Source organism: Piliocolobus tephrosceles, chromosome 5 (genome assembly GCF_002776525.5).
Source record: "Piliocolobus tephrosceles isolate RC106 chromosome 5, ASM277652v3, whole genome shotgun sequence".
NCBI lineage: Eukaryota > Metazoa > Chordata > Mammalia > Primates > Cercopithecidae > Piliocolobus > Piliocolobus tephrosceles.
In genome coordinates this window covers 26,220,411-26,246,231 of record NC_045438.1, presented here as the reverse complement: position 1 = coordinate 26,246,231, position 25,821 = coordinate 26,220,411, and the positions used below count along the sequence as shown (strand labels likewise).

At 36.5% G+C, this 25,821-nt stretch overlaps 1 protein-coding gene across 2 annotated transcripts in view; it reads left to right on the top strand.

Moving 5' to 3' along the window:
• Positions 1-10,400, top strand: part of KIAA0408 (KIAA0408 ortholog) — a 34,945-nt gene extending 24,545 nt beyond the window's left edge. Inside the window, exons 5-6 of one of the 2 annotated variants that reach the window (XM_023230733.2) lie at positions 1,086-2,418; positions 4,515-10,400. In XM_023230733.2, the coding sequence (XP_023086501.1) occupies positions 1,086-2,418; positions 4,515-4,688 (1,507 nt within the window). In that variant the 3' untranslated portion in view covers positions 4,689-10,400. The remainder of the gene's footprint in view (positions 1-1,085; positions 2,419-4,514) is intronic. The other variant, XM_023230734.1, reaches the window with a different exon arrangement.
• Positions 10,401-25,821: the final 15,421 nt, after the last annotated feature.

Below are 25,821 nucleotides of genomic sequence, written 5' to 3'. Positions count from 1 at the left end.
AATGCATTCCCTTATTTTTCATTAGTTGTTAGGAAGCTCAGAAAGAATTTTTGTGCTGACTTGCAGTAGATTTTTTTAGCCAGTCGTATTTTAAACATAACTTTGTCCTCTATTTGCCCATTTAGTTTTGTTTCTATTCTCTGTTAATTGTATTTATCCACATTTTATTGTAGGCTATACCATAATCTTTTATAATTTGAAGAGGTATAAATATGATTTATATTTATCAATGTGATTAAGTTTGAATTGTGATATTTAGCTTATTTAATATAACCCAGAAAATACTTAACAATTTTCTTTTACAAATCACACCTAATATAAAGTTCTTATTGTCACCCCATGAACTTTAGAACAAAGTTCAAGATATTTGTAATTCAGAGACATTATAATTTGACATGACCTAATGTTTCTCTCTCATTTTTCATTATCCTCCCCTCTCTGCTTTATAATTCATCCATATCAAAGTACTCATTTTCCTTCGAATAGCCATAGTATTTACTCCTTTTGCCTTTTACTTTAATCCTATATGCTTTTTACTCAAGTCATCCAAAAAAATTTTACTTTTTTTTCAAGCCTAAATGACACTTTCCATTTGGAATTACTCATGTCTCATTGCACTTTTATTCAGATTTCTATCTGACTACTTAAAATGTTATTTCACATTCAAGGAGAAGAACTTGAGCTCACATTACATAATGAATAAGAATTCAGCAGGCAGAGAGGAGGTAAGGGAATGGCAAGATAAAAGTTACAGAAAGGGAAATGCCAGTAGCAGAAACCCAGGAGACTACATAGTTTAATCTGAGGGTAGGTGAAGTCTCAGGTAATAGTGAAAATGAGAGAGGAGTTTGGAAAGAGTTTGAGTCAGAGTATGTAGAGCATTGAATATAACACTGAAAGGTAGACTTCATTCTACCATAAAAGGACTTGAAGTTTTTAACTGGGAGGTTTATATAAAAATGATGTATGAGGGAGTTGTGAATCCTTTTCTTATAGCAGAAACTCATTGCTTTAGCCATGGTTGCTTTCGAGAGCTTATTCTAAATAAAGTTATAACTAATACACCATGTTTTATTGTTGTTTAGGATGAAGTCAGATTCTTTTCTCCAGGAAATGCCAAATGTAACTGATATACCTCATGGGGACCCCACAATCAACAATGACCCATGCATTCTTCCAAATAGTTTAGAAAAAGAAAAACAGAAAAATAGGAAGAATCTGAGCTGTACCAATATGCCCCAGAGCAATTCTGCGAAAAAATGTGGAATTGATACAATCGATTTGAAAAGAAATGAAACTCCACCAATTCCTCCTCCAAGAAGCACCTCTCGAAATATTCCCAGCTCGGATTCTGAACAAGCCTATGAAAGATGGAAGGAAAGGTTAGACCACAACAGCTGGGTGCCCCATGAGGGTCAAAGTGAAAGAAATTACAACCCTCACTTCCCTTTGAGACAACATGAGATGTCTATTTTGTATCCAAATGAAGGGAAAACTTTGAAAGATGGTATCATCTTTTCCTCTGTGGTACCAGAAGTCAAAATAGATAGCAAGCCTCCAAGTAATGAGGATGTTGGACTTAGCATGTGGTCATATGACATTGGGATAGGTGCAAAAAGGAGCCCCTCTACTTCATGGTTTCAGAAAACCTGCTCTACCCCCAGTAATCCAAAATATGAAATGGTGATCCCAGATCACCCTGCTAAATCTCATCCCGATCTTCACATAAGTAATGACTGTAACTCCTCAGTGGCAGACAGCAGTAGCCCACTTAGAAACTTCAGCTGTGGCTTTGAAAGGACTACAAGGAACGAGAAGCTGGCAGCAAAGACTGATGAATTTAACAGAACTGTATTTAGAACAGATAGAAATTGTCAGGCAATACAGCAAAATCAAAGCTGCTCAAAATCATCGGAGGATCTCAAGCCCTGTGATACTTCATCTACTTACACAGGTAGCATATCACAAAGTAATGATCTGACTGGTATTTGGAAAACCAGTGCCCGCATGCCTGTGCCCGTGGAAAATGTGCCTGATAATCCCACCAAGAAATCCACAACAGGCCTAGTAAGACAAATGCAGGGACACCTAAGTCCTCGCAGTTATCGGAATATGCTCCACGAGCATGACTGGAGACCGAGTAATTTGTCTGGCCGTCCAAGGTCAGCTGATCCCAGGTCAAATTATGGTGTTGTGGAAAAGCTGCTGAAAACCTATGAGACAGCAACAGAGTCTGCACTGCAAAATTCTAAGTGCTTCGGGGATAACTGGACCAAATGTAATTCTGATGGCAGTGGGGGTGCCACATTAAGTCAGCATTTAGAAATGCTCCAAATGGAACAAGAGTTTCAGCAAAAGACAGCTGTGTGGGGGGAACAGGAAGTGAAGCAAGGAATAGATCGGAAAAAGATAACAGAGGTGAGAAAGCAAATAACATAATTTGGTAGCATCCATATTAGCAATGGCTCTGAACTCTGTTTATATGTCCCATTCATATAAACAGAATGGGGGCACAAGTTTTGGACTCTTCTTAGCCTCTTGACCCTGTTTGTAAATAAATATAACTCAACATGAACCTTGAAGGTGTAGTTTTTAAGACTGAGAATAGTACATTGTAACTTTTGAAAAATTCTGAAATGAGATAACATAAATACAGTAAGTGGATTTAGGAAACTGAAGAAGATCAAATGTTTGTTCTTTCTTGAAAAAATATTCAGAATGGACATTTCTTGATTTGTAGAATTTCATTCTTTTAAAGGTTCTTTTTAAGTGTATGGAAAATATTTTAAAAATCGTTTTCACTTTTCAGTTATTAACTATGATTGGTTCAGTCATTCTCAGCATTTGACTCATGTTCTTTCTCATAGGATTAGTCACATTAATATGAATATGGGAAATACACATCATTTAACAGGACCTAATAGAGTCCTCTTATCTGTGAAACTAAAAGATAGTATATATAAACAAGGTTATTCTTATTTCTATGTATTCTTAGCATAGACATTGACCAAAAAACCCCACTCAAATGGACATTTTAAGTAAACTGTTATCTTTTTTGTCTATTTATGAAAGAGTTTAATCTTCATTAGTTATAGGAGAAAAAGAAGTCAAAGAAATTGGTATTTACAAAGAAGAGTTATACAACACTCAGTTTTACTCATATAATGTTTAAGAACCAACAAAAAGTTACGAGGTGATATATTGTTGTTATTAACCAATACTTCAAAACTCCTAGTTTCATAGAATGCAGTGGGTATGCAGCATGGTTTTAAACCATTATGCAAGTTGCTTCCTTCTGTTGTAAAAAATTACTCTGTGGATTTCAAACTCTGCAAAAATATCAGTTATCATCCATCTTATGAGAAATCTTGCCTGTCTTTATAAGGTGCAAAAAGTATCCTGCTTTTATATTTCTCTGCTTTTTAGTTGAGCCCATCAATGCCTGCAAGGTCCTGTAGCTAAAGATGGGAAATAGATATAGCTGTTCAATAACCAAACAAAATTCTCGTTAACTAACAAGAAATAATACTAAATGGTTTCCCTTTTTGCATTGTTTGGGAGTTTGGCAGGGAGGTCCTCTACTATAGATCTTTAGGAGCAGCTTTTGTTTTCGTTTTTTGTTCTTCCCCCTGTGGGAACAAATCTAAAAAATAGGTCTCCAAAAAGAAAAAGAAACTGCAGGTTACTGTCAGACCATGGCTAAAATAGTAGAAATAGGAGGCCATCCTCACTGCCTAGCTCATATGAAAGAGCACAGGCTTTGTGGGGTCTAAGAAGGGTCAATAAGAATCAAGTGTATAAAGTGTGTCATAGAAGCTTTGTACTTTTGTTTTAATTTTAAGGACCAAGGAAGGCTTTTTTTTTTCCCCCATTAAAATAAAAGGAAAGAAGGAAGGAAATAAAAGAAAAAGAAGAAAAGTGAAGGAAAAGGTTTTCTCTCATCAGAATATGCCCAAGAGATAGGAATTTTGTATTAGTAATTAGAATGAAGACGTATTTAAAAGTATTTTAATGATAATTTTAAGGTTTTGATAGTGCCAGTGAAAAAAAGCATCAGATTAATCATTTGGTTTGTGTGCCTTTTGCTTATCACCTCTAAAAGTGTCAGTAACTTGACATGAATGGTTTCTTCTATAAATTATCTTTTTATTTGTAAATAACACTGTAACATCCTCATCGCCCACTAAGAAACATCTGTATTTCCATGATATTCAAGTTACATAACTTGAAATTTTAAATCCTGAGCTCATCATTAGTTCTACAAAGAGATTAACTGTATTAAAATTTGTCAGTGTGAGGAAAGGGACAAGATTATCAAATGTCATATTCCGTATTAAAATTGAATTGTTTTAAAACATTCAAAACCACCAATATGAGACAAGTACCTTCTTTAGTTTTCAATACGTTTTCTTTCTTGTAAATTTACTAACAGACTAATTTTATAGTTGAAACTCATCATACATGAAGCCTATTGTTGGTAGTCAGAGTGAGGAATGTTTTCACTTGCGTCCTAGGAATCCATGTCAGTGAACGCCTCGCGTGGAAGAGGATTTTCCCGACCTGCTAGACCAGCAAATCGTCGTCTCCCCTCCAGATGGGCATCCAGATCTCCATCTGCACCCCCTGCCTTGCGAAGATCTACCCACAACTACACCATTTCTCTGCGATCCGAAGCATCAATGGCTTAAGTCTTTGGCCTGGACTGCTATATTACAGAAGTTCTAGTCCACTTGTCAAACAGAGCATTCTGAGTGTTTACAGGCAGACCTGTTCTCTTCCGACAAGCAATTGAAATCTTAACTTTCCATCAGTCTTCAGTGTTTTTAATCTAAGGAATAATTATCTTCCTGTATTTTGATTTCTTAGGTCAGAATTTTTTAATATCATCCTCATTAATTTTCCAATACAATATAAGTTGAAACAATGTACAATATTGTATATTCTTTCTTGCAAGTGGCAGAAAGTAAGGTTATGTGCATGGCCATGTGTTTGTAGGTGCATGTGTTGAAATAGGAAGTATCCTAGTATGTATTTAGATAGGAAAAACTTATGTGCTAGTGTTGACTTTGAAATTATAACATGTATACCTATATATTCTTTGTGTTTATTTAAAAGTTTTGAAAATGTACAGTACTGTTTATATTTTGTATACCTTTTAATAGGTATCCACTTAAGGCATTTGCAGTACAAATATTAATTAACCACTTCCTTGGCCCCCAGCTACATTGAAAAAGAAGAATTATGCACACATCTAACATTGGTAGATTATGGCACACATAAAACCATATAAGGATAAAATAATACCATTGATATCCTTGTTTATTCTTTTTAAATAAAAATGTCGCAAGTTTAATAGATCAGCCTTGTAAAGCAAGCATAAAATGTTCATAAATTTTTGTATATTATTTGGTAGTCTAGTATGGCTTTAACTGAATATTTGATCCTCAGAGACAGTATCATGAGACTGCATTATAAATGACATGATTAAATAATGAATTTATTTTGTCAGCCTCAGTAACAAACATTTCCTAAATGAGATGCAAAAAGAAACTGAATTATGATGAATTTTAGTTTTTCTTAAAGTTGTGGTAAGCTTTTAGTTTAGCTGCTTTAACATGGAGTCATACATACTTAGAGGTAAGTCATTTATTATTTTCTTCTTTTTTCTAACCTTTTCCTTAAAATTGATAGATAACAAACTAATTTACTTTTTTACTAACAAGGAAGATCAGGAATAATATTTCATTGAGAGCTGAATTATACTTCTCATAATTAGCTACAAAAAAAGGCTTAAACTAAACCTTGACATCCACAGTAGCATCAGGAATAGAAATGTATATTTTGGCTACAGTTTGCATACAGCGAACACATAAAATCTATATTGAAAACTGACAGAAATATGAATGTTGAGGGGCTTGGAATTCTAAATGGAAGATTTTAGAAGGAACTTTGCTCTCTACTGTCACTATGTAAAACCAATTATGTTATGTTATTAGATATTAATTCTATTTAAGCTTCTCTTTTACTAAGAAATTCTTATGCCAAACGTATTCCAAGAGCCATCTCCTTATGATGTATTCGAACCATTTAGAGAAATTCACTTCATTGTACCCCATGACCTGAGGTAAAGAAAATAATTTTCAAATTGCAGACTTCCTGGAAAGGTTCAAGACTATAGCATGGTGATGTCTAGATTCATACTTTACTGTAAGGACAGTTTCGGAACTTAAGTGGAATTAAAGGTCTAGAGTGATTTGGATTGGATGGTAACTAAGGTCTATAAATCTACTCTTTTAATTCTTATTTCCTTCAGGAAGATCCTTTTCCACAGGAAGCTATCAAAGAAAAGTAAACTAGACACCAAGTAATATCACTCTCATAATATGCTTTCCAGCTAGAGGGGAGAAAACACCAGGAAAGTGGAACCCTGGGTCATAAAATGACGGATGTGTTAGGATAATGCTGTTGTGTGACAGTGGAGAGCCTGCCCAAGGACTGTGCAACCTATCTGTTCCTCTCCAGCACTGTTTCCCAAGTAGTCTGGTATGATCTGTGTTTCCTTAGGATATTGAGGATCTCTTTTAAAAAATGAAATTTCTGATCTCACCCCATAATTACTAAAGCAAAATTTCCAGGGGTAGGGATGGGGACTCCAGAACCATTAATAAAATAAAACAAAGCAAAATATTGATGATCAGGCAGATTTGAAAACAGTGACAATGATTGATCTCTGAATGGATGGATGCCCTTGGATGGTCACTTTTCTTCCTAGGACTTGCCTTTGTTGTCTGTAAATTAGAATGGCTATACTTTCAGACTTCACAATTTTAAGCCAGTTTTTTCTACTAACAGTTCAATGAACCAGTGGGACACATTTTAACATCTTTTTATGTTGACTAAAGTTATAGTTAGAGCTGACAAAAAAAAAAAAAAAAAAAAGAAAAATAGCATCTAGTCCAACTCATTGATTGTAAAACTGAATTAAGATTATTTGAATGTTCTGTTTTCTCTTTTTAAATATTTTATAATTTTTAAATAGAAAAATCTATTGGGTAAATGGAAATAATCTTTGAAAATATTTTTTGATGTTTTGTGATTTTTAACTGGTAACTTTCTACTTTAGGTGGGCATTTTCTTCCCTAGAATATACCTTTATTATGCTATCATTGCTAGATTTAAAGGAACTTCTAAGCATTTCTGGAAATACTTGATTTAAAAACATATATTAATAGATGTTTTCCCTAGCAGACTTTTGGAGCAAAAATATTATTTTAGTTCAGCAGAGGATTACTGATACTATGGGCTGATCTCGGAAAGGAATAAGAATGAGGCAGAGAGGAGTACTTGAGTTTCTGTGTGTGTATGTGTGTGTGCGAGTGTGTGTTTGTGTTTGTGTCAGTGTCACATAAGTTCTCCATATTGCCTTATGTCCCAAAGCCAAATATAAAAATATAAATGATGCTTTGTGTAATTCATTTTATCAAAAATTACCCAAAACTTTCATTTGTTTTTATATCGACAATGAAGATGATCATATTTCATTTTGCAGATGTGGCCATAAAATATTATTTACTTCTACATAGGTGATTTTACCAGATTTAGTTATCTTGAGAAAACATCTGGACTTCAAAGAGTTTCTGCTTCCCTACAAAGATCTTTAAAATTATTTTTAGGCACATTTGTGATAAACAATTACTTGATATTGAAATCTTCAGCCATTAGAAGCTATCAAATAAAGTAGGCGTAAAAACAACTGTCTGTGGCATTTGTATACATCGAGAACATTTTTCTCTCCTTTTCTGCAGTGAACTCCAGTAAAGTTGAGTGTGTTATGAAATCTAAACTCAAATATGTACACAGTTCACTCTAGCCTCTTCCAAAATATCTCTAGATAGTAGAATTGAAGCCAAACCTGCCTGACTTCCTGCTCCTGGCCACCCAAAACTCCATATGGCTTCTCGTACACTGACATCCTCTCTGCACCCATTTAACTGTTAGTTGAGTCTGATAAAAGTCTTATTTGAAAAAAGTTTTCACTTCTAAGATTTGCATTTACATCATAAAATTAAATCATTTTCAGGAAAATCAGACTTTTTTATTATAGTACTATTTGCTTTAAATTCGGCATGTTTTTCTTAAGTGGCAAGTATATGCATCAGAAGTTAAAACTGGCTGGGCGCGGTGGCTCATGCTTGTAATCCCAGCACTTTGGGAGGCCAAGGTGCGTGGATCACGAGGTCAGGAGATCGAGACCATCCTGGCTAACACAGTGAAACCCCGTCTCTGCTAAAAATACAAAAAATTAGCCAGGCATGGTGGCAGGCGCCTGTAGACCTAGCTACTCGGGAGGCTGAGGCAGAAGAATGGCATGAACCTGGGAGGCAGAGTTTGCAGTGAGCCGAGATCAAGCCCCTGCACTCCAGCCTGGGTGATGGAGTGAGACTCTGTCTCAAAAAAAAAAAAAAAAAAAACTCATAACTATGACTTGTTCATCTTACCCTGAAAATATGTTCCTACAAGAAAATGTGCTTTGCAAAGCAAAAAAGGCAAAAACTGGGGATGGGAGGTTCTTCAGACAAGTATCAAAAATGATTTCTCGTCATTTTTACTGTATGCATATTCATCACAAAAAATAATTATTTTGTTTTAGTGGGATTAAAATCATGATACTTAAAATCTGATACACATTTCAATGATCTTATTAATCCAATAGGTTAAATTAACAAATTCTGAGGAAAAAAATCTGTTTATATGAAACTATGAAGAAATCTAGAAAGTAGGTAACGGTCTAGATTTTGAGGGACCTACGAACTCAGAACAAGTTCATTTCGAGGTGGGAAACCTGAGATTCAAAGAGGTCTGCATGACTGCCAAGGTTACAGGGACAGGATCCAAGCCTGGGCTCACTCATGTTCTGCTCTCCTGTATAAATGTCCCCTGTGCATCTATGACTTTATTGTTTGCAAAGCACATTAATATTCCATGACTTGTCTGCTTCTTATAACAAACTTCAAGGCAGGCATTGTGATTTCTAAGTAAGAAGGAAAATTAAGTAGTCAAGATAATATTTAGAATAAATATTTTTGAAGATAATAGTTAAACAGATGGCTCTTCAGACTCCTAGCTCAGGCTCTTTTCCCAGCCTTCTTTTCCCAAGGAAGAGAAGACAAGGAAAAAAAAAAACAAAACAAAACAATTGACCAGCTCTTTGTCAGCTTTGTTTTGTTCATTTTATACATGACACAAATGTTTATCTTGCTCTCATTGAGAGTTTCTGTTGATTTCATCTTTCAATGATCATCAAAAGTCATCACCCCTGACTTAAATGGTTTTATGAAATTCAAGAAGTTGTGAACAAGGCTTTAACAAAATATTTCCACTTTTAATGCCTATGCACTGATTTTATATAAATTTTTAGGTAGGACATGATGTTGAATTAAAACCAATAAATAACCAAGCAGTATTTGTCTATAGCATCAACTGAATCCTGACCTCGATCTTCAAAAGAATCAGAGAATAGTTTCACACTTCTTAAGTTACATATACTCCAGAACAAATAAGAGCAGTTCGCTTGAAATATTATCTTGACTCATTTGTGCTGCTATAACAAAACACCTGAGACTGGGTTACTTGTAAAAGAACGAAAATTTATTTCTCTACAGTTTTGGAGGCTGGAAAGTCCAAGATCAAGCTGCAAGCAGATTCGGTGTCTGGTGAGGGCTGCTGTGTGCTTTCAAGGTGGTGCCTCATTGCTATGTCTTTATATGGCAGAAGGGGCCAACAATGGAGAAACAGCAGAATAGCAAGAAGCAGCTGAATGCTGTGTGATGCTTCTTTTATAAGGGCCTTAAATCCCATTCATGAGCGAGGAGCCTTCATAATCCAATTACTTCCTAAAGGGCCTACCTCTTAATATTGGAGATTACGTTTCAACATGAATTTTGGAGGTACATATTCAAACCATAGCAAGCATACAGTAATTTCCAATATAAACCTCACTCAAAATTATAGTCACATGCTGCACAAAACAATTTCAATGCACATATATGATGATCAGATTATCATACAACATTTTTGCTATACTTTTTCTATGTTTACATATACAGATACCATTGTGTTACAATTGCCTTTAGTATTCAGTATAGTAACATGCTGTACAGGTTTGTAGCCTGGGAGCAATAGATAATACAATCAAGCCTAGGTATGTACTGGGCTATACCATCTAGGTTTTTCGCTCAGTGGTGAAATCGCCTGAGTACACGTTTCTCAGATCAGATCCCTGTTGTTAAGCAATGTGACTGTAATTGTGTTCTGCTGCCAGTTTCTTTTTGAAGCTTTATTTTTCATTTACTTACTCATAGCAATTTTAGAAGAATCATTAAACAAATTTCATCCAGCTATTTGGGATCTGCAGATTTTTTCTTACTGCTGCTGCTGATCAGTCTCAATACCAAATTGTCTAACCTGATTTAAATATTTTATTAAAATTTTATGTTTAAAATTAACCCAGTAAAGGATTTTTTGAGTTAATGATATCTGCAGTAAAATACTTCATTTGTAATGAAAGCCAGAGAAGCACCCACAATATTCTTTAGAGGAAGCTACATGTAGGGGGCAAATGTCTCCATCTATGAAAAATCAGGAGATAAATGATTGGGAATAAAGATTCTTCCTAGAAAAGCAGAGGTAATGAGAGAGATACTGAGACCTGGCATGCCACCTAGTTAAAGATAGTGGCCATGTAGCCCACGGAGCCAGAGCTAAATGAATTTATGAGGTATCCTATTTAGCAAAAGCAAGCATCTAGGCTTCCCAGACAGATTCAGGGGCTGGGAAAAGCACTACATCAAGGACTCCAGGGTGGACAGCGCTCAAAGGTCAGACACGCAGTCTGTCCTCAAGGAGATCTCTTCCTAAGACAGCAGAGACCTGACTCTGCAGAGGCCCGGGTAGAAATAAAGAGTTCAGGGGGGAAAAAAAGGAAAATTGGCAAATGCAAGATCCAAGATCAAGAATCCCGGTCCTAGGGACCAGCATGTAGGAAAAGAGATACAGCCTGAGGTATGGAGGCAGGCCCAGTGGAAATAGGAATTGAGAGGTCTTTACCAGCACATCACATCTTTATTAAAGTTGGAACCTAAAAAGACTACAGTGGCAAATGAGGACCCTCTTGTAGGCAACTAGGAGAGTAATCACCACTAAGCTGAAATAAATGGAGGCTCCATGCAGCTTGAGCCCTCATCTGGGATATTTTCAGAAAAAAAATTATAGGAAACCATCAGAGGCCTCACTGTGAGAGACTGGAAAAGATACAAAGATGATGAGGTGGGGACTGATCCTCTCTTTTCTCTCCACTTTCCATTTATTGTCATGTTCTTGTGACTCTATCCCCAGAACCTAAAATTTTACCTGATAATATAATAAATAAAATAAACCATCTCTACTTTCATATAATTGACAATAAAAAAAATTAGAAAATATATTTTTCTTCAATTAAAATAAAAAATGGGCACATAATTAAAGAGTAGGACCATTTTTATAACTTACGAAATTACTCAAAATTGCCATTATAAATCTGAAGTAGATTAGCATAGGGAACACCTGTACTGCATTGGTAAGAATAAATACAGTCTCATGGAGAAAGAAATACCATGTGAGTATAAGGAAAGGCAGTGAAATGGAATCGACCTATCCTGAGCTCCAGCTACAGGTGGGGTGATGGGCTGCATGCAGCACAGGAAAAGGAACCCCGAGAGCAAGAATATCCAGCGTTGACCCACTATTGTGCAGTGAGAAAGGTCGGGCTCTGAGAACAGAAACTTTCCGCCACACGGCTACTTCCCTCTGTTGTGGGAAGAGGAGGTGCTTCCAGATGGATCTGTGCAGACAGGTATCCCTGGAGGTCGCCCAATTCTATCAACTGACTTCTTTCACACTCATCCTAAGAGCCTTCTGATTCTCAGATTAACTACTTAGGTCCTTAGAGAAATTAAAGAGAATCTAAATCAGTGTTTCTTGACTGTTTCCAGAAAGTTTTTTCTAACTGGAGAGAAAAATAGTCCTCTAAAGGTCTCTGATAGTATCTAAAGCAGCCCATTGTTAAGAGAAAATTCTTTAACTTTGAAGGGTTTTAACTTGAAAATGTTTATAAACAAACCAGGATTTTATCTGCTTCATCCACTGATTATGCCAAGCACTTAGAAAAATGCCAGCAGAGATTACGTTGCATGAATTAAGATTTCAGCCAGGCACGGTGGCTTACCTCTGTAATCTGAGCACTTTGGAAGGCAGAGGTGGGTGGATCACTTGAAGTCGGGAGTTCGAGACCAAACTGGCCAAAATGCTGAATCCTCATCTCTGCTAAAAATACAAAAATTAGCCAAGTGTGGTGGCACACACCTGTAATCCCAGCTACTCGGAAGGTTGAGGCATGAGGATCACTTGAACCCGGGAGAGGGAGGTTGCAATGAGCCGAGATCGCGCCACTGCACTCCAGCCTGAAACTGTCTAAAAAAAAAAAAAAAAATTAACAAGATTTCTTTTTTTCTTTTTAACTTTTATCTGCATGTATTTTATTTTATTATTCTCACACCATAAGTTTTTGTTGCTACAGTTTCTTCTGGGATATCTTTTTCTCCAGTGGGTCCTCCTCTTCCGGTTTAGGAGCAATCTGTTTCTTTTATGTAAGGATCATCCCAGTGTGGCAGAGGAGTTAATGCATGGATTTAATCAGACCATGAGCTCTGTAAGTCCAACGGTGCACCCTGAGTGCTTTGTTCACCTAGATATGCTCGATGACCAGAGAATCTCTGCTACAATCTTAGGTTCACTTAGCATAACTCTGCATTTTAAAGCACGTGCAGCAAAAATTCAGCACTCTTTTTGGACCACTGACCCTGTGTCCAACCCCACTGTTTGTCCTGGACACAGCTATCAACTCCACCCTTGTAACATCAGAATAGTGAACACTGTTTCTATAAAGTGACATATTTAGTGGCTTTTTGTATGTGCATGCCCTTGATGGCCTGGCCAGACTTAAATGAGTGTTCTTAAAATGAACACAAAGATTGGAACGTCTTGGTTTGCATGATTTTGTGGAGTTTTCTGAGTTAAGTGAGTAACAAACCATTTTCATAGATCACCTCAGGCCACTTAGGGGAAGAGTGAATTAATGAAATTTTTACATATTTTAATTACTTGTTATCAGCAAAAAAAAAAAAAAATTGTTTTTCTTCTCTGACTCTTCATTTAGTCACAGCTGGATTAAGAGTGCAGGAATTTTGCTCCACTAAATTTACTTATTTCAAAACCTTGAGCTGACCTGAATATATATGGTACAGTAATTTCTGTTCTGGTGTCAGTATATTTTCAGAACCTGAATCCACTGAAAAATGTGCACACAAATTGAAACTGTTTTCTTGTTGCTTTGAAATTTTTATAATATAATCACTAAGACAAGATGACCAGAATACTACTAAAGATATAGCACACTGTAATATTTCAGATGATTGCTGGTAGAAATTCTGTTATTTAACAGAATTAAAGAAGAATTAAAGATTTTAATCTTGTTAAATATTTATTTAATATTTATTAATAATAAAATAATATCAATTTTATTATTAAATTAATAATGAAAGGCCAAAGGACTTGCAACATATGAAATATCATAAGGCTGTCTCTTCTATTGTCTTAGGAAAACAATAGTTGAAGGGCCTTTTTGAAGGAGGAAAAATAACAAATTACATAGACTTTAATTTTGTGTAGTTGAATTAAGTGTTCAAAATTTTATTGTTGATAAAAACTTCACAGCTCTCACACTTTAATTCTGTTGCAATCTTATTGCACAGAATTAAAAGTGAAATGTAATTCACTAATGAAATCTTTCACAGTTTCGCTTTCACAGAGAAGTTACCCTTAAAATGTCTTGGCTGAGTAAGCCAACTTTGAGAACCAGTTTACCATTAGGCAAAACAATAATTAGGCATTTTAACCTATGTTTTAGGCATTGTTATGGAAAGGTTTTTAGTTCTCCACTTTAAAAAGAGTAATTCCAATAATTGAAAATCTGATCAGTGTTTTTCTCTGCCTAAACCAGCAAATACATATGTCAAAGAGCAAGTTTTCAAACTCATCTCCCATTTCTTTCTTTCTTTTTTCTTTTTTTTTTTTGGGCGGGGGGGAGGACAGAGTCTTGCTCTGTTGCCCGGGCTGTAGTGCAGTGGCCGGATTTCAGTTCATTGCAACCTCCACCTCCCAGATTCAAGCGATTCTTCCACCTCAGCCTCCTGAATAACTGGGATTACAGGCTCCGGCCACCACATCTGACTAATTTTTTGTATTTTTAGTAGAGATGGGGTTTCACCGTGTTGGCCAGGCTGGTCCTGAACTTCTGAGTAACTGGGACAACAGGCGCCTGCCACCATGCCCAGCTAATTTTTTTTTTTTTTTTTTTTTTTTTGTATTTTTAGTAGAGACAGGTTTTCACCGTGTTAGCCAGGATGGTCTCAATCTCCTGACCTCGTGATCTGCCCCTTCTCAGCCTCCCAAAGTGCTGGGATTACAGGTGTGAGCCACCACACCCTGCCTTTGTCAGTTTATTGTTAAGCTTCAAACAAGTTTGACCTTAACTTCAGTGTGGAATTCACCAAGTTTTTGCTTGATTGGGGTTTGTTGTTGTTGTTAGTGTAAATAGACTTTAAGTTAATTATCAAGTAATTTTGGCTTTTCAATTGTGGTTTTCATTCCTAGCGAATATTTTTTTCTTTTGTTAACACAATGTTTTCTGGTTGTTTGAATAGTTTGTTTTTATGTTACCTACAAAAAACAATGAAGATTTATGTAATATTCTCAGGATTTTATCCACTGAAAGATATAAAGTATCAAACCTTTGGCAGTTACACAATATTAAAGCTATTTTAAATATGCCTCTCAGTATATCTACTATTTTTAGATGGCATCCACCTACTACCAGTAGTAAAGAAAATTGTCTGTGATATTTTTCACCATCAATTTCTTTGGGAAAGCCTTATCTCTCCAATCTTTGCAGATTTCTGATTGTACTGAAATTTTTTAATTATCTTTCCTATTTTACCCAATATCAAATTTATGATTCAAACTTTCTGTATTAAATCACAATATCTGTTTCCCATTGGAAATACAATTTTAAAATTATTACACTTTAAATGTATAAATGGAAAAAAATGATAACTACACACAAAACAGAATATTTAGTGGGTGGCAAGGGTCATACTTACCTGCTATTAGTAGGAAGTAGAACTAATGGGAATCACATGCTTGTAAACAAAGTATACAATGAGAGTAACTTAAAAACGTTTAAGCTCCATTTTGGAATCCATGACTTCTGGAGGGGTGTAATCTAAAACAGTGATTCCTGCAGTGGGAAAATAATTTATCAAAACACTGGCTGTATGGGTCTCTGAGTTTATATGAAGACATCACAATTTTCAGCTCTTTTACTCTGGTAGCCAGTGCCATGAGCAACCTCAGCACATGCTGTTCTTCCCCTAGTAGCTTGCCCACATCAACTGTTTGGAAGTGCAAGGTTAATGCCACTTTATTCTCCAAGCACAGAAGTGCCAAATTTTCTAATCGGCAATTGCACATAGAAATTTATGGTTTCCGCCGGTAATCGCAGCACTTTGGGAGGCCGAGGTGGGCGGATCACGAGGTCAGGAGATCAAGACCATCCTGGCTAACACGGTGAAACCCCGTCTCTACTAAAAATACAGAAAAAATTAGCTGGGCGCGGTGTGGCGGGCGCCTGTAGTCCCAGCTACTCGGCAGGCTGAGGCAGGAGAATGGCCTGAACCCAGGAGGCGGAGCTTGCAGTGAGTCAAGATCGCACCACTGCACTCCAGCCTGGGCGACAGAGCAAGACTCCATTTCAAAAACTAAAAAAAAAAAAAAATTTATGCTTTCCAGGCTTAAATAAAAACAACACAATATTCACCAAGAAAGAAAATAAAATTTTCTTAGGTTCATTGAGTTGGCATATACCAAACACATTTTTTAAACTTTTTGTTGTGAACTGAGAATAAACTCATGGGAGGTTGTAAAAATGGAAAAGTCCCATGCAGCCTTCAATCAGCTTCCTTTGATGATGACATCTTTTATCAGTGTAGTAAAAACTCAAAACTGGGAAATAAACATTAACACATTAGTGTTTAAAAATCTGCATTCATTGTGTGTGTGTGTGTGTGTGCATGTGTGTGTGTTTCTATGCACCCTTTTCCATGTACAAATTTGTGTAATTGCCACTATAGTCAAAATACAGATTTGTTGACCACCACAAAAGAACTCCTTTCTACTACCTTTTTGTGTCTCCTCTTCCCCACTATGTTCCTGTGCCATGGCAGCCACTGATCTGGTCACCATCTCTGTAGTTTTGAGGGTATTATGTGAATGGAACCATACAGTATGTAATATTTTGAAATTAACTTTTTTCAGTAACCAAAATGCCCTTGGAGTTCATTCAGATTATTGCATAGTATCAATAGCTCATTACTTTTTATTGCTGAGTAGTATTCTATTGTATGGATGTACCAGAACTTTTTCAACCATATACTCATTTAAAGACATTTGTGTAATTTCCAGTATTTTACTATATCAACTGTTATTAACATTCAAATAAATGTGTGAACATGTTTTAATTTCTCTGGGATAAATGCCCCAAAAATAATTCCTAGTTGTACTATAACTACATGTTTAGGTTTATAAAATCTGGCAGACTATTTTTCAGAGTGACTGCACCATTTTCCATTCCCAACAGCAATGCATGAGAAATTCAGTTTCTCCTCATCCTCACTGATATTTGTTATTTACAGTCTGCCTTTCCTATTCACAGGAGATTGGTTCCAGGACTCCTCCTCTGACTGATACCATATCCACTGATGTTCAAGTCCCTTATATTAAATGAGAAGTGTCGCATATTATATAGGGGCAACTATATAATTATTTTGTATTTTAGATGTTCTGAGAGATATATAATATTATCTCATTGTGGTTTTAATTTGCATTTCCTAATGACTAATGATGTTGAACATCTTTAAATGTGCTTATTTGCATGCAATTCATGTGTCATTTTTTACAAAATGCTTTTACATATCTTTTGCCCATTTTCAAATGGGATTTTTTTTAATGTTGACTTTTGAGAGTTATTTATAGATTCTTGATATAAGGCCTTTGTCAGATATGTGACCTGCTGTTATTTTATTCCAATCTGTAGTCTGTCTTTTCAACCTCTTCACACAGTGTTTTGTGGGGGAAAAGTTTTTAATTTAATGAAGTCCAATTTATTAATTTTTTTCACTTATGAATCATGTTTCTAGTGTCAAGTCTGAGAACCTTTCCCCTTGCCATAGGTCCCAAAGATTTTCTCCTATATTATATTCTAAAAGTTTTATAGTTTCATATTTTATATTTAAATCTATCATCCATTTTGAGTTAATTTCTTTAAGTTGTGAAGTTTAGATTGAGTTTCATTTTTTTCTCATTCTTATTCCTCTTTTTCACATTTCTTGTTCTCTTCACATATTTTAGAACACGACTTTGGTTTATCGAGAATGTTTCTCAATGTATCTCTTTGTATAGTTTTTAATGGTTGCTCTCATTACCATGTTCAGACATCGCTTGTTACAGTCTACTAGTATCAACATCTTATCACTTTGAGTGAAGTGTAGTAACCATACCTTTATTTAGATCATTTTGCTCACCATGTTTTTAAATATAAATGTCTTCAATATTTTCTCTATATATTTTAAGTACCAAATCAGATGATGTTATAATTCTCATTTCAACTTCAAACATGATTTAAAAACTCATGAGACAAAAATATAGTCTATAATTTTTACCCCTATTTTTAGCCATTTCCTTTTTAAATTCCTTCCTCCTGAAATCCCAGCCTCCTTCTGTTAGTGTTTCCTTTCTCCTTAGAGAACACCCATATATATATATATTTTTTTAGACGGAGTCTTACTCTGTCCCCCAGGCTGGAGTGCAGTGATATGATCTCGGCTCACTGCAAGCTCCACCTCCCAGGTTCAAGCCATTCTCCTGCCTCAGTCTCCCAAGTAACTGGGACTACAGGCGCCCGCCATCACGCCCGGCTAATATTTTTTGTATTTTTAGTAGAGACGGGGTTTCACCGTGTTAGTCAGGATGGTCTCGATCTTGCTGGGATTACAAGTGTTAGCCACCGCGCCTGGACCCTTTTAGACATTTTTTAAGGGTAGTTCTTCTGGCAAGAAACTTTCTTAGGTTACTTTCATCTGAGAATGTCTTTACTTCTTCCTTCCTGTGGATATTTTTACTGAGGTTGAAACCAGAACAACGTTGTACCACTTTCTCCTTGCTTTCACAGGTTCAGATAAAACAATTCACTTTAATAATTTCCCTCCATAGATAATGTAGTCCTTCTCTACAGTGTGTTCTAAGATTTTATTTCATTTTGTTTTGTTTTTATTTAGCTCTCAGAAGTTTCATTATGATATGTCTTGGCATAGATTTCTTTAATAAGTTTATCTTGTTTGAGTTTCACTCAATATTTTGAACTGGTAGGTTTATGTCTTTCACTAACTTTAGGAAGTTTTCAGCCATTATTTCTTTGAATAATCTTTAGTATCCAGTCTTATTTTATAGGGCTCTAGTGATATAAATGTATCTTTTGTTATTATATTATAGATATATTTATTAACTTTTAATATTGAACCAGCCTTGTATTTCTGGAACAAACCTTACTTAGTCATTTTACATATATATTAATTATATATATTAATATGTATAAAATATCATTTATATATATCACATATATACACACACACACACCACTAGATTCAGTGTGCTAGTATGTAGTTGAGGATTATTGTGTCTAAATTCTTGAGAGATTGAGAGATACTGATCAGTTGGTTGTTTTCCTTCTTTGTGCTATGTGGTTTTGGCATTAGCATACTACTGGCTTCATAAAATGAGTTGGGACTGAAAGCAGTGCTCATGCCTATAATCCCAGCACCTTGGGAGGCTAAGGCAGGAGGATCTCTTGAGTCCAGGATTTCGAGACCAGCTTGGGCAAAATGGCAAAACCCTATGTCTACAAAAAAATACAAAAATTGGCCGGGCATGATGGGGCACACCTGTAGTCCCAGCTACTTGGGAGGTTGAAATGGTAGGATCGTTTGTGCTCAGAAGGCAGAGGGTGTAGTGAGCCCAAATCGTGCCACTGCACTATGGCCTGGGCAACAGAGTGAGACCCTGTCAAAAAAAAAAAAAAAAAAAAAGAGTTGGGAAGTGTTTCCTCCACTTCTGTTTTCTCAAAGAGATTATGTAGAATTGAAATTAATACTAATTCTCACTTAAATATTTGGTAATATTCTCCAGTGGAATAATTTGAACCTGGAGATGTCTTTTTAAAATATTTTTAGACTATAGATTCAATTTTTTTGGAATTGTTAGACTAATTAGGTGATGTCACTCAGGTTGGATGTTTGGTAGTTTGACTTTTCAGAGGATTTGGTCCATCTCATCTAAATTGCTGTATTTGTATATGCAGAGCTGTTTATAGTGCTTCCTTTATATCATTTTAATGGCTGCATAACGTGTAAAGATATTGCTTGTTTTGTTTTTGATATTCCTAATTTGTGCCTTCTATTTTTTAATATTTATCAGTCTTGCTAGAAGTTTATTCATTTCGTTGATCGTTTCAAATAACCAGCTTTTTGTTTCATTGATTTTCTCTACTTTCTGTTTTCAATTCCAGTGATCTCTGCCCTTTATTATTTCCTTTCTTCAATTTGCTTTGGGCCAATTTTGCTAATTTTTCTTCTAGTTTCTTGCGATATAATCCGTATCAACGAAAGTTTAATGAGCACTTGAAAAGAATGTGTGGCCGGGCACGGTGGCTCATGCCTGTAATCCCAGCACTTTGGGAGGCCAAGGCAGGCGGATCACCTGAGGTCGGGAGTTCGAGACCAGCCTGACTAACATGGAGAAACTCCGTCTCTACTAAAAATACACAAAATTAGCCGGGCGTGGTGGCACATGCCTGTAATCCCAGCTGCTTGGGAGGCTGAGGCAGGAGAATCGTTTGAACCCGGGAGGCGGAGGTTGTGGTGAGCCGAGATCGTGCCATTGCACTCCAGCCTGGGCAACAGGAGCAAAACTCGGTCTCAAAAAACACAAATAAAAAAATAAAAAAGGAATGTGTATTCTGCTTTTTGATGTATAGTGTTCTGTATATCTCTATTAGATCCTGTTTGTTGGTTGTGTAGTTCAGTCTTCTATATCCTTGATGATCTTCTATCTAGTCCTGCTATCAACTGTTGAGAGAGTGGCATTAACATCCTCAACTATAATTTTGGATTAGAGTCTATCAATTTTTGCTTCATGTATTTTGAAGTCAGTTTCTATGTCTCCTTGGTGTATTGACCTTTTTATCATTATATAATCTCCCTTTGTGCTTGGTAACTTTCTTTTCTCTGATTTCTAGTTTATCTCATATTAATATATCCACTTCTGCTCTTTTTAAATTAATGTTTACATATCTTTTCCATCTGTTTACTTTCAACCTACTTACATTGTGGGTTATCTGAAGTTAGTTTGTTGTAGCCAACAATAAACTTGGCTCATTTTTTAAACCCACACTGCCAATCTCTTTTAATAGGTGTAATTACATCATTTATATTTAAAGTAATTATTGATATGTTAGTACTTAAAGTCTGTATTTTTAATTTTTTTTTTTTTTTTTGAGACAGGGTCTTGCTCTGTCACCCAGGCTGGAGTGCAGTGGCACAATTCCAGCTCACTGAAACCTCCACCTGCCCGGCTCAAGCAATTCTCTTGCCTCAGCTTCCCGAGTAGCTGGGACTACAGGCGTGTGCCACCATGTCTGGCTAATTTTTTGTATTTTTAGTAGAGATGGGGTTTCACCATGCTGGCCAGGCTTGTCTTGAACTCCTGTCCTCCTGTCCACCTACCTTGGCCTCCCAAAGTGCTGGGATTACAGGCGTGAGCCATCATGCCCAGCCTATCTTTTTAAATTTTATATGCTGGATATAAATCCTGTATCAGATATATAATTTGCAAATATTATGTCTCATTCTGTATGCTGTCTTTTCATTTTCTTTATTGTGTCCTTTGAAGCACAAAAGTTTTTAATTATGAAGAAGTGCAATTGATGGATTTTTTTTTTCCTTTTATCACTTGTGCATTTAATGTCATATCTTAAAAAATCTATTTCCTAAAGTAAGGTCATAAAGATTAGCTTCTATACTTTCTTATAAGCATTTCGTTGTTTTAGCTCTTACATTTAGGCCTGGATTCATTTTTAGTTAATTTTGTATATGGTGTGAGCTACAGGTCTAACTACATGATTTTGGATGTGGATACACAATATCCCCAGAATCATTGATAAAAAGTAATTGATCTGGCTGTGTGTGGCAGCTTATGCCTGTAATTCCAGCACATTGGGAGGCCGAGGTGGACAGATGACTTGAGGTCAGGAGTTCAAGACCAGCCTGGTCAACGTGGTGAAACCCCATCTCTACTGAAAACACAAAAATTAGCTAGGCATGGTGGTGGGTGCCAGTAATCTCAGCTACTCAGGAAGCTGAGGCACAAGAGGTTGCAGTCAGCCAAGATTGCACCACTGCACTCCAGCTTGGGTGACAGAGTGAGGCGCCATCTCAACAAAAAGGAAAGACAGAAAGAAGGAAGGAAGGAAGGAAGGAAGGAAGGAAGGAAGGAAGGAAGGAAGGAAGGAAGGAAGGAAGGAAGGAAGGAGAAAGAAAGAAAGAAAGAAAGAAAGAAAGAAAGAAAGAAAGAAAGAAAGAAAGAAAGAAAGAAAGAAAGAAAGAAAAGAAAAAAATTAAGTATTTAATTTGCTGATGCTATTATAAATTGAACATTTTTCTTGATTTCATATTACAATTTATTTTGTATATTGACTTTGTGGCCTGCAGTCTTGCTGAATTAACTCATTTGTGCTAATATTTTTCTGTGCAGGATTCCTTGGGATCTTTCACATACAAGAATGTGACATCTGCAAATAGAGTTTTACTAGTTTCCATCTAATCTGGGTACCTTTTCTTCATTTTCTGCACTAATTGACATAGAACATCCAGCACAAAGTTGAATAGAAGTAGCAAGAGTGGATATCCTTGTCTTATTCCTAATACTAGGGGGAAGAATTCAGTCTTCCACCATTAGTTATGAAGTTTACTATAGGTTTTTCATGGATCTTTATCAGTTTGAAAATGTTTCCTCATATTTCTAGTTAGTGGAATATTTTAAACATAAAAGGGGTTTGGTCTTTGCCAAAATCTTTTTTCAAATCTGTTGAGATGATCATGTTAATTTTGTCTTTTATTCTACTGATACAGTGTATTACATGGAATGATTTCATGTATTAAACCAATGTTGCATTCCTGTGATAAATTCCACTTGGTTATGGTATAATCCTTTGTATATGTCGATAGCTTCAGTTTGATAATGTTTTGTTGAAATTTTTTACATATATACGAATATATATATACTGTCTCTAGTTTTATTTTTTGTGATGTCTTTGTCTGGCTTTGTTATGAGGGTAATATTGACCTCACAGAATGGGATATGAAGTGTTCCCCCCCTCCTATTTTTTGAAGAGTTTGTAAAGGATTTTAAACTCGTAAAATTATCAACTTTTCTTTAAATCTTTGGTAGAATTCACTAGTAAAATCATCTGCCCCCAAAATTTTAAGATTGAAAGAAATATTGTCCTTTAAGTACAAATTTTCAAGTAAAATTTACATTCCAGGAAGTTGTGTTGAGCTTAAAATATGACACACCACTCCCATTTTCATTTCAGAAGCATGAATGTAGTTCCTCATTCTTTTGTGAAATGCTATACCTTCTTAGAAAAGCAGTATCATTTTTGAGGTGCCTCTTTCTTCTGGTGTCAAAGACATATGTTCTATTTGTAGTGTAGGATTTTTAGTGGCTTTTTATCAGTACTTTTATCAGTCAAGGTCCAGTTAGGAAAACAGAGAAACACTAAGCATTTAAACGCGTAACACCAGGAAACTGGAAACAAAGGTACTAAAATATCTAGAAAAACAAAATGATGACGGGAGACAGGGGAGCAAGAAGGAAGTGGAAATAAAACCTAGAGATTAGAAACTGCTAATGATTCTGGCCTGGAACACACACCTGAAACTGCACTGTTGTCTGATTCTGGAACACTGAGTACAAACCATTTCACATGGAAAAGTTCTGCTTCCATTTGAAAGTGTGAAATCATCTGACTTCCAAGGCCATAACAACAACTACCAACGTTTCCCACTGATATAAGCTAGAAACCAGAAGCTTCTCTTTTCCTTTATTCTTCTGATCTTCTGCCAGTACCAAAGGACCCAAGGAAATATAATTTGTAAAGTCCCTGCCCTGACCACACACAGAAAAGTATGTAAAGGCAAGTGGGGAAAATCCAAGTGTTTCTGCAGAACATATTCGAAAATTAAACATTTCATCTTAAAATGCCTTAAACTATAGGAAAAATGATAGACGATAATGTCTGTTGAGTGATTTTCTGTTTATGTCAATATTTTAAAGCAAAATAAAATTATCCCCCAAATGTAGAAGTATCATTTACTTACAGCTCTCAGTAAAATCAACAAAGAGAATTTATAGCTTAACTTGGCAGAGGGTACTACACAGAAATGTCAAACTGCCAGAGAAGAGAATAAACAGGTTTAGTTATATATATATATATATATATTATACTCAGGGTATTAATTTGTCATATCAAGGAAAAGAGCAAGGAATAAGACTTTCACCATAAAAGCACTCAACCCATTCCAAAGAGGGAAGCGGAAGGATAGGAGATTCATAAACCACTGAGGGCTATTCCTTAAGTTTTATTTCACATATGTGACTTAAGCAAGCACCTGTAACCCAGGTCATCCTGAAATAATTTACAAAACCAGTAAATATGTTCATCTACCTAATATTTCTTTAATTCTGAGATTTACATTCTAAAATGTTCATGCTTATTTAACAAAGTTTCCATAATTATTTAAATCTTAATCCAGGCTCGGTGGCTCATACCTGTAATCCCAGCACCTTGGGAGGCTGAGGCAGGCAGATCACGAGGTCAGGAGATCGAGACCATCCTGGCTAACATGGAGAAACCCCGTCTCTACTAAAAATACAAAAAATTAGGCCAGGCACAGTGGCTCATATCTGTAATCCCAGCACTTTGGGAGGCCGAGGCGGGCGGATCACCTGAGGTCGGGAGTTCGAGACCAGCCTGACCAACATGGAGAAACCCCATCTCTACTAAAAATATGAAATTAGCCAGATGTGGTGGTGCATGCCTATAATCCCAGCTACTCAGGAGGCTGAGGCAGGAGAATTGTTTGAACCCAGGAGGCAGAGGTTGCAGTTAGCTGAGATTACGCCATTGCATTCCAGCCTGAGCAATAAGAGCAAAACTCTGTCTCAAAAAAAAAAAAATAGCTGGGCATGGTGGCATGTGCTATAATCCCAGCTACTTGGGAGGCTGAGGCAGGAGAATCACTTGAACCTGGGAGATGGAGGTTGCAGTGAGCCGAGATGATGTCACTGCACTCCAGCCTGGGTGACAGAGCTAGACTCCATCTCAAAAAACAAAACAAAACAAAACAAAACAAAACAAAACCCTTGAATTCATTTTAAGAGGGAAATACAAATTATTTTCTTTGGTCAAGCATAGTGGATCACACCCATAATCCCAGCACTTTGAAAGACCCAGGTGGAAGGATAGCTTGAGCCCAGGAATTCGAGACCAGCCTGGGCAACACTGAGAGACCCTGTCTCTAGAAAAACAAAAAAATTAAACTTAGTCCCAGCTACTCAGGAAGCTGAGATGAGAGGATTGCTTGAGCCTGGTAGGTCAAGGATGTAATGAGCTGTGATCGTGCCACTACACTCCAGCCTGGGTGACAAAGTGAGACCCTATCTCAAAATATATTTATTCTTAAGTAAAAAATACGTATATTTTAGATAAATATATATGTTTTTCCTTAACAGTTCAACTTTCTGGGCCAAGCCTGGTGGCTCACGCCTGTAATCCCAGCACTTTGGGAGGCCGAGGCGGGCCACGGGTCAGGAGTTGAAGACCAGCCTGGCCAACATGGTGAAACCCCATCTCTACTAAAAAATACAAAAAATTAGCTGGGCATGGTGGCATGTGTCTGTAATCCCAGCTACTTGGGAGGCTAAAGCAGGAGAATTACTTGAACCGGGACCTGGGAGGCAGAGGTTGCAGTGAGCCGAGATCATGCCACTGCATTCCAGCCTGGGCTACTAAGCAAGACTCTGTCTCAAAAACAAACAAACAAAACAGTTCTACTTCTGAAATGTTATAAAGTGCAAAGGAAGACTTTTCAGAATGAAAAGAAGAATGACTTACAAGAGATCGTAATGAAGTGATTGAATTTTTTTATTTCAGTCTGGACATGGGGTAAGAAGCCCTTTGTGTCTCATAAAAGTCCAATGAAAAAGCAGCTCTGGTCTGAAATTACACCACTACCATCTTCCCCAAATTCAGACAGTACATGTCATGTAATGGGAGCACAGACACAAACGCACACACAAAATTAGCAACCAGAGGCATAAAAGTAAGGTGGGTATCCTGGGGAATATAGCAAATATATCGGCAGTGAAAACAGCAAAGCACACACCATCCCATTGGCTTGTGTTATCTTGCAGAGAGAAATGCTGAAGCAGGGGGATCCGGACGACAGGGGGATCCGGACGCTTGCTGGAAGGAGCTCTAGGAGTGCCTCACCTACT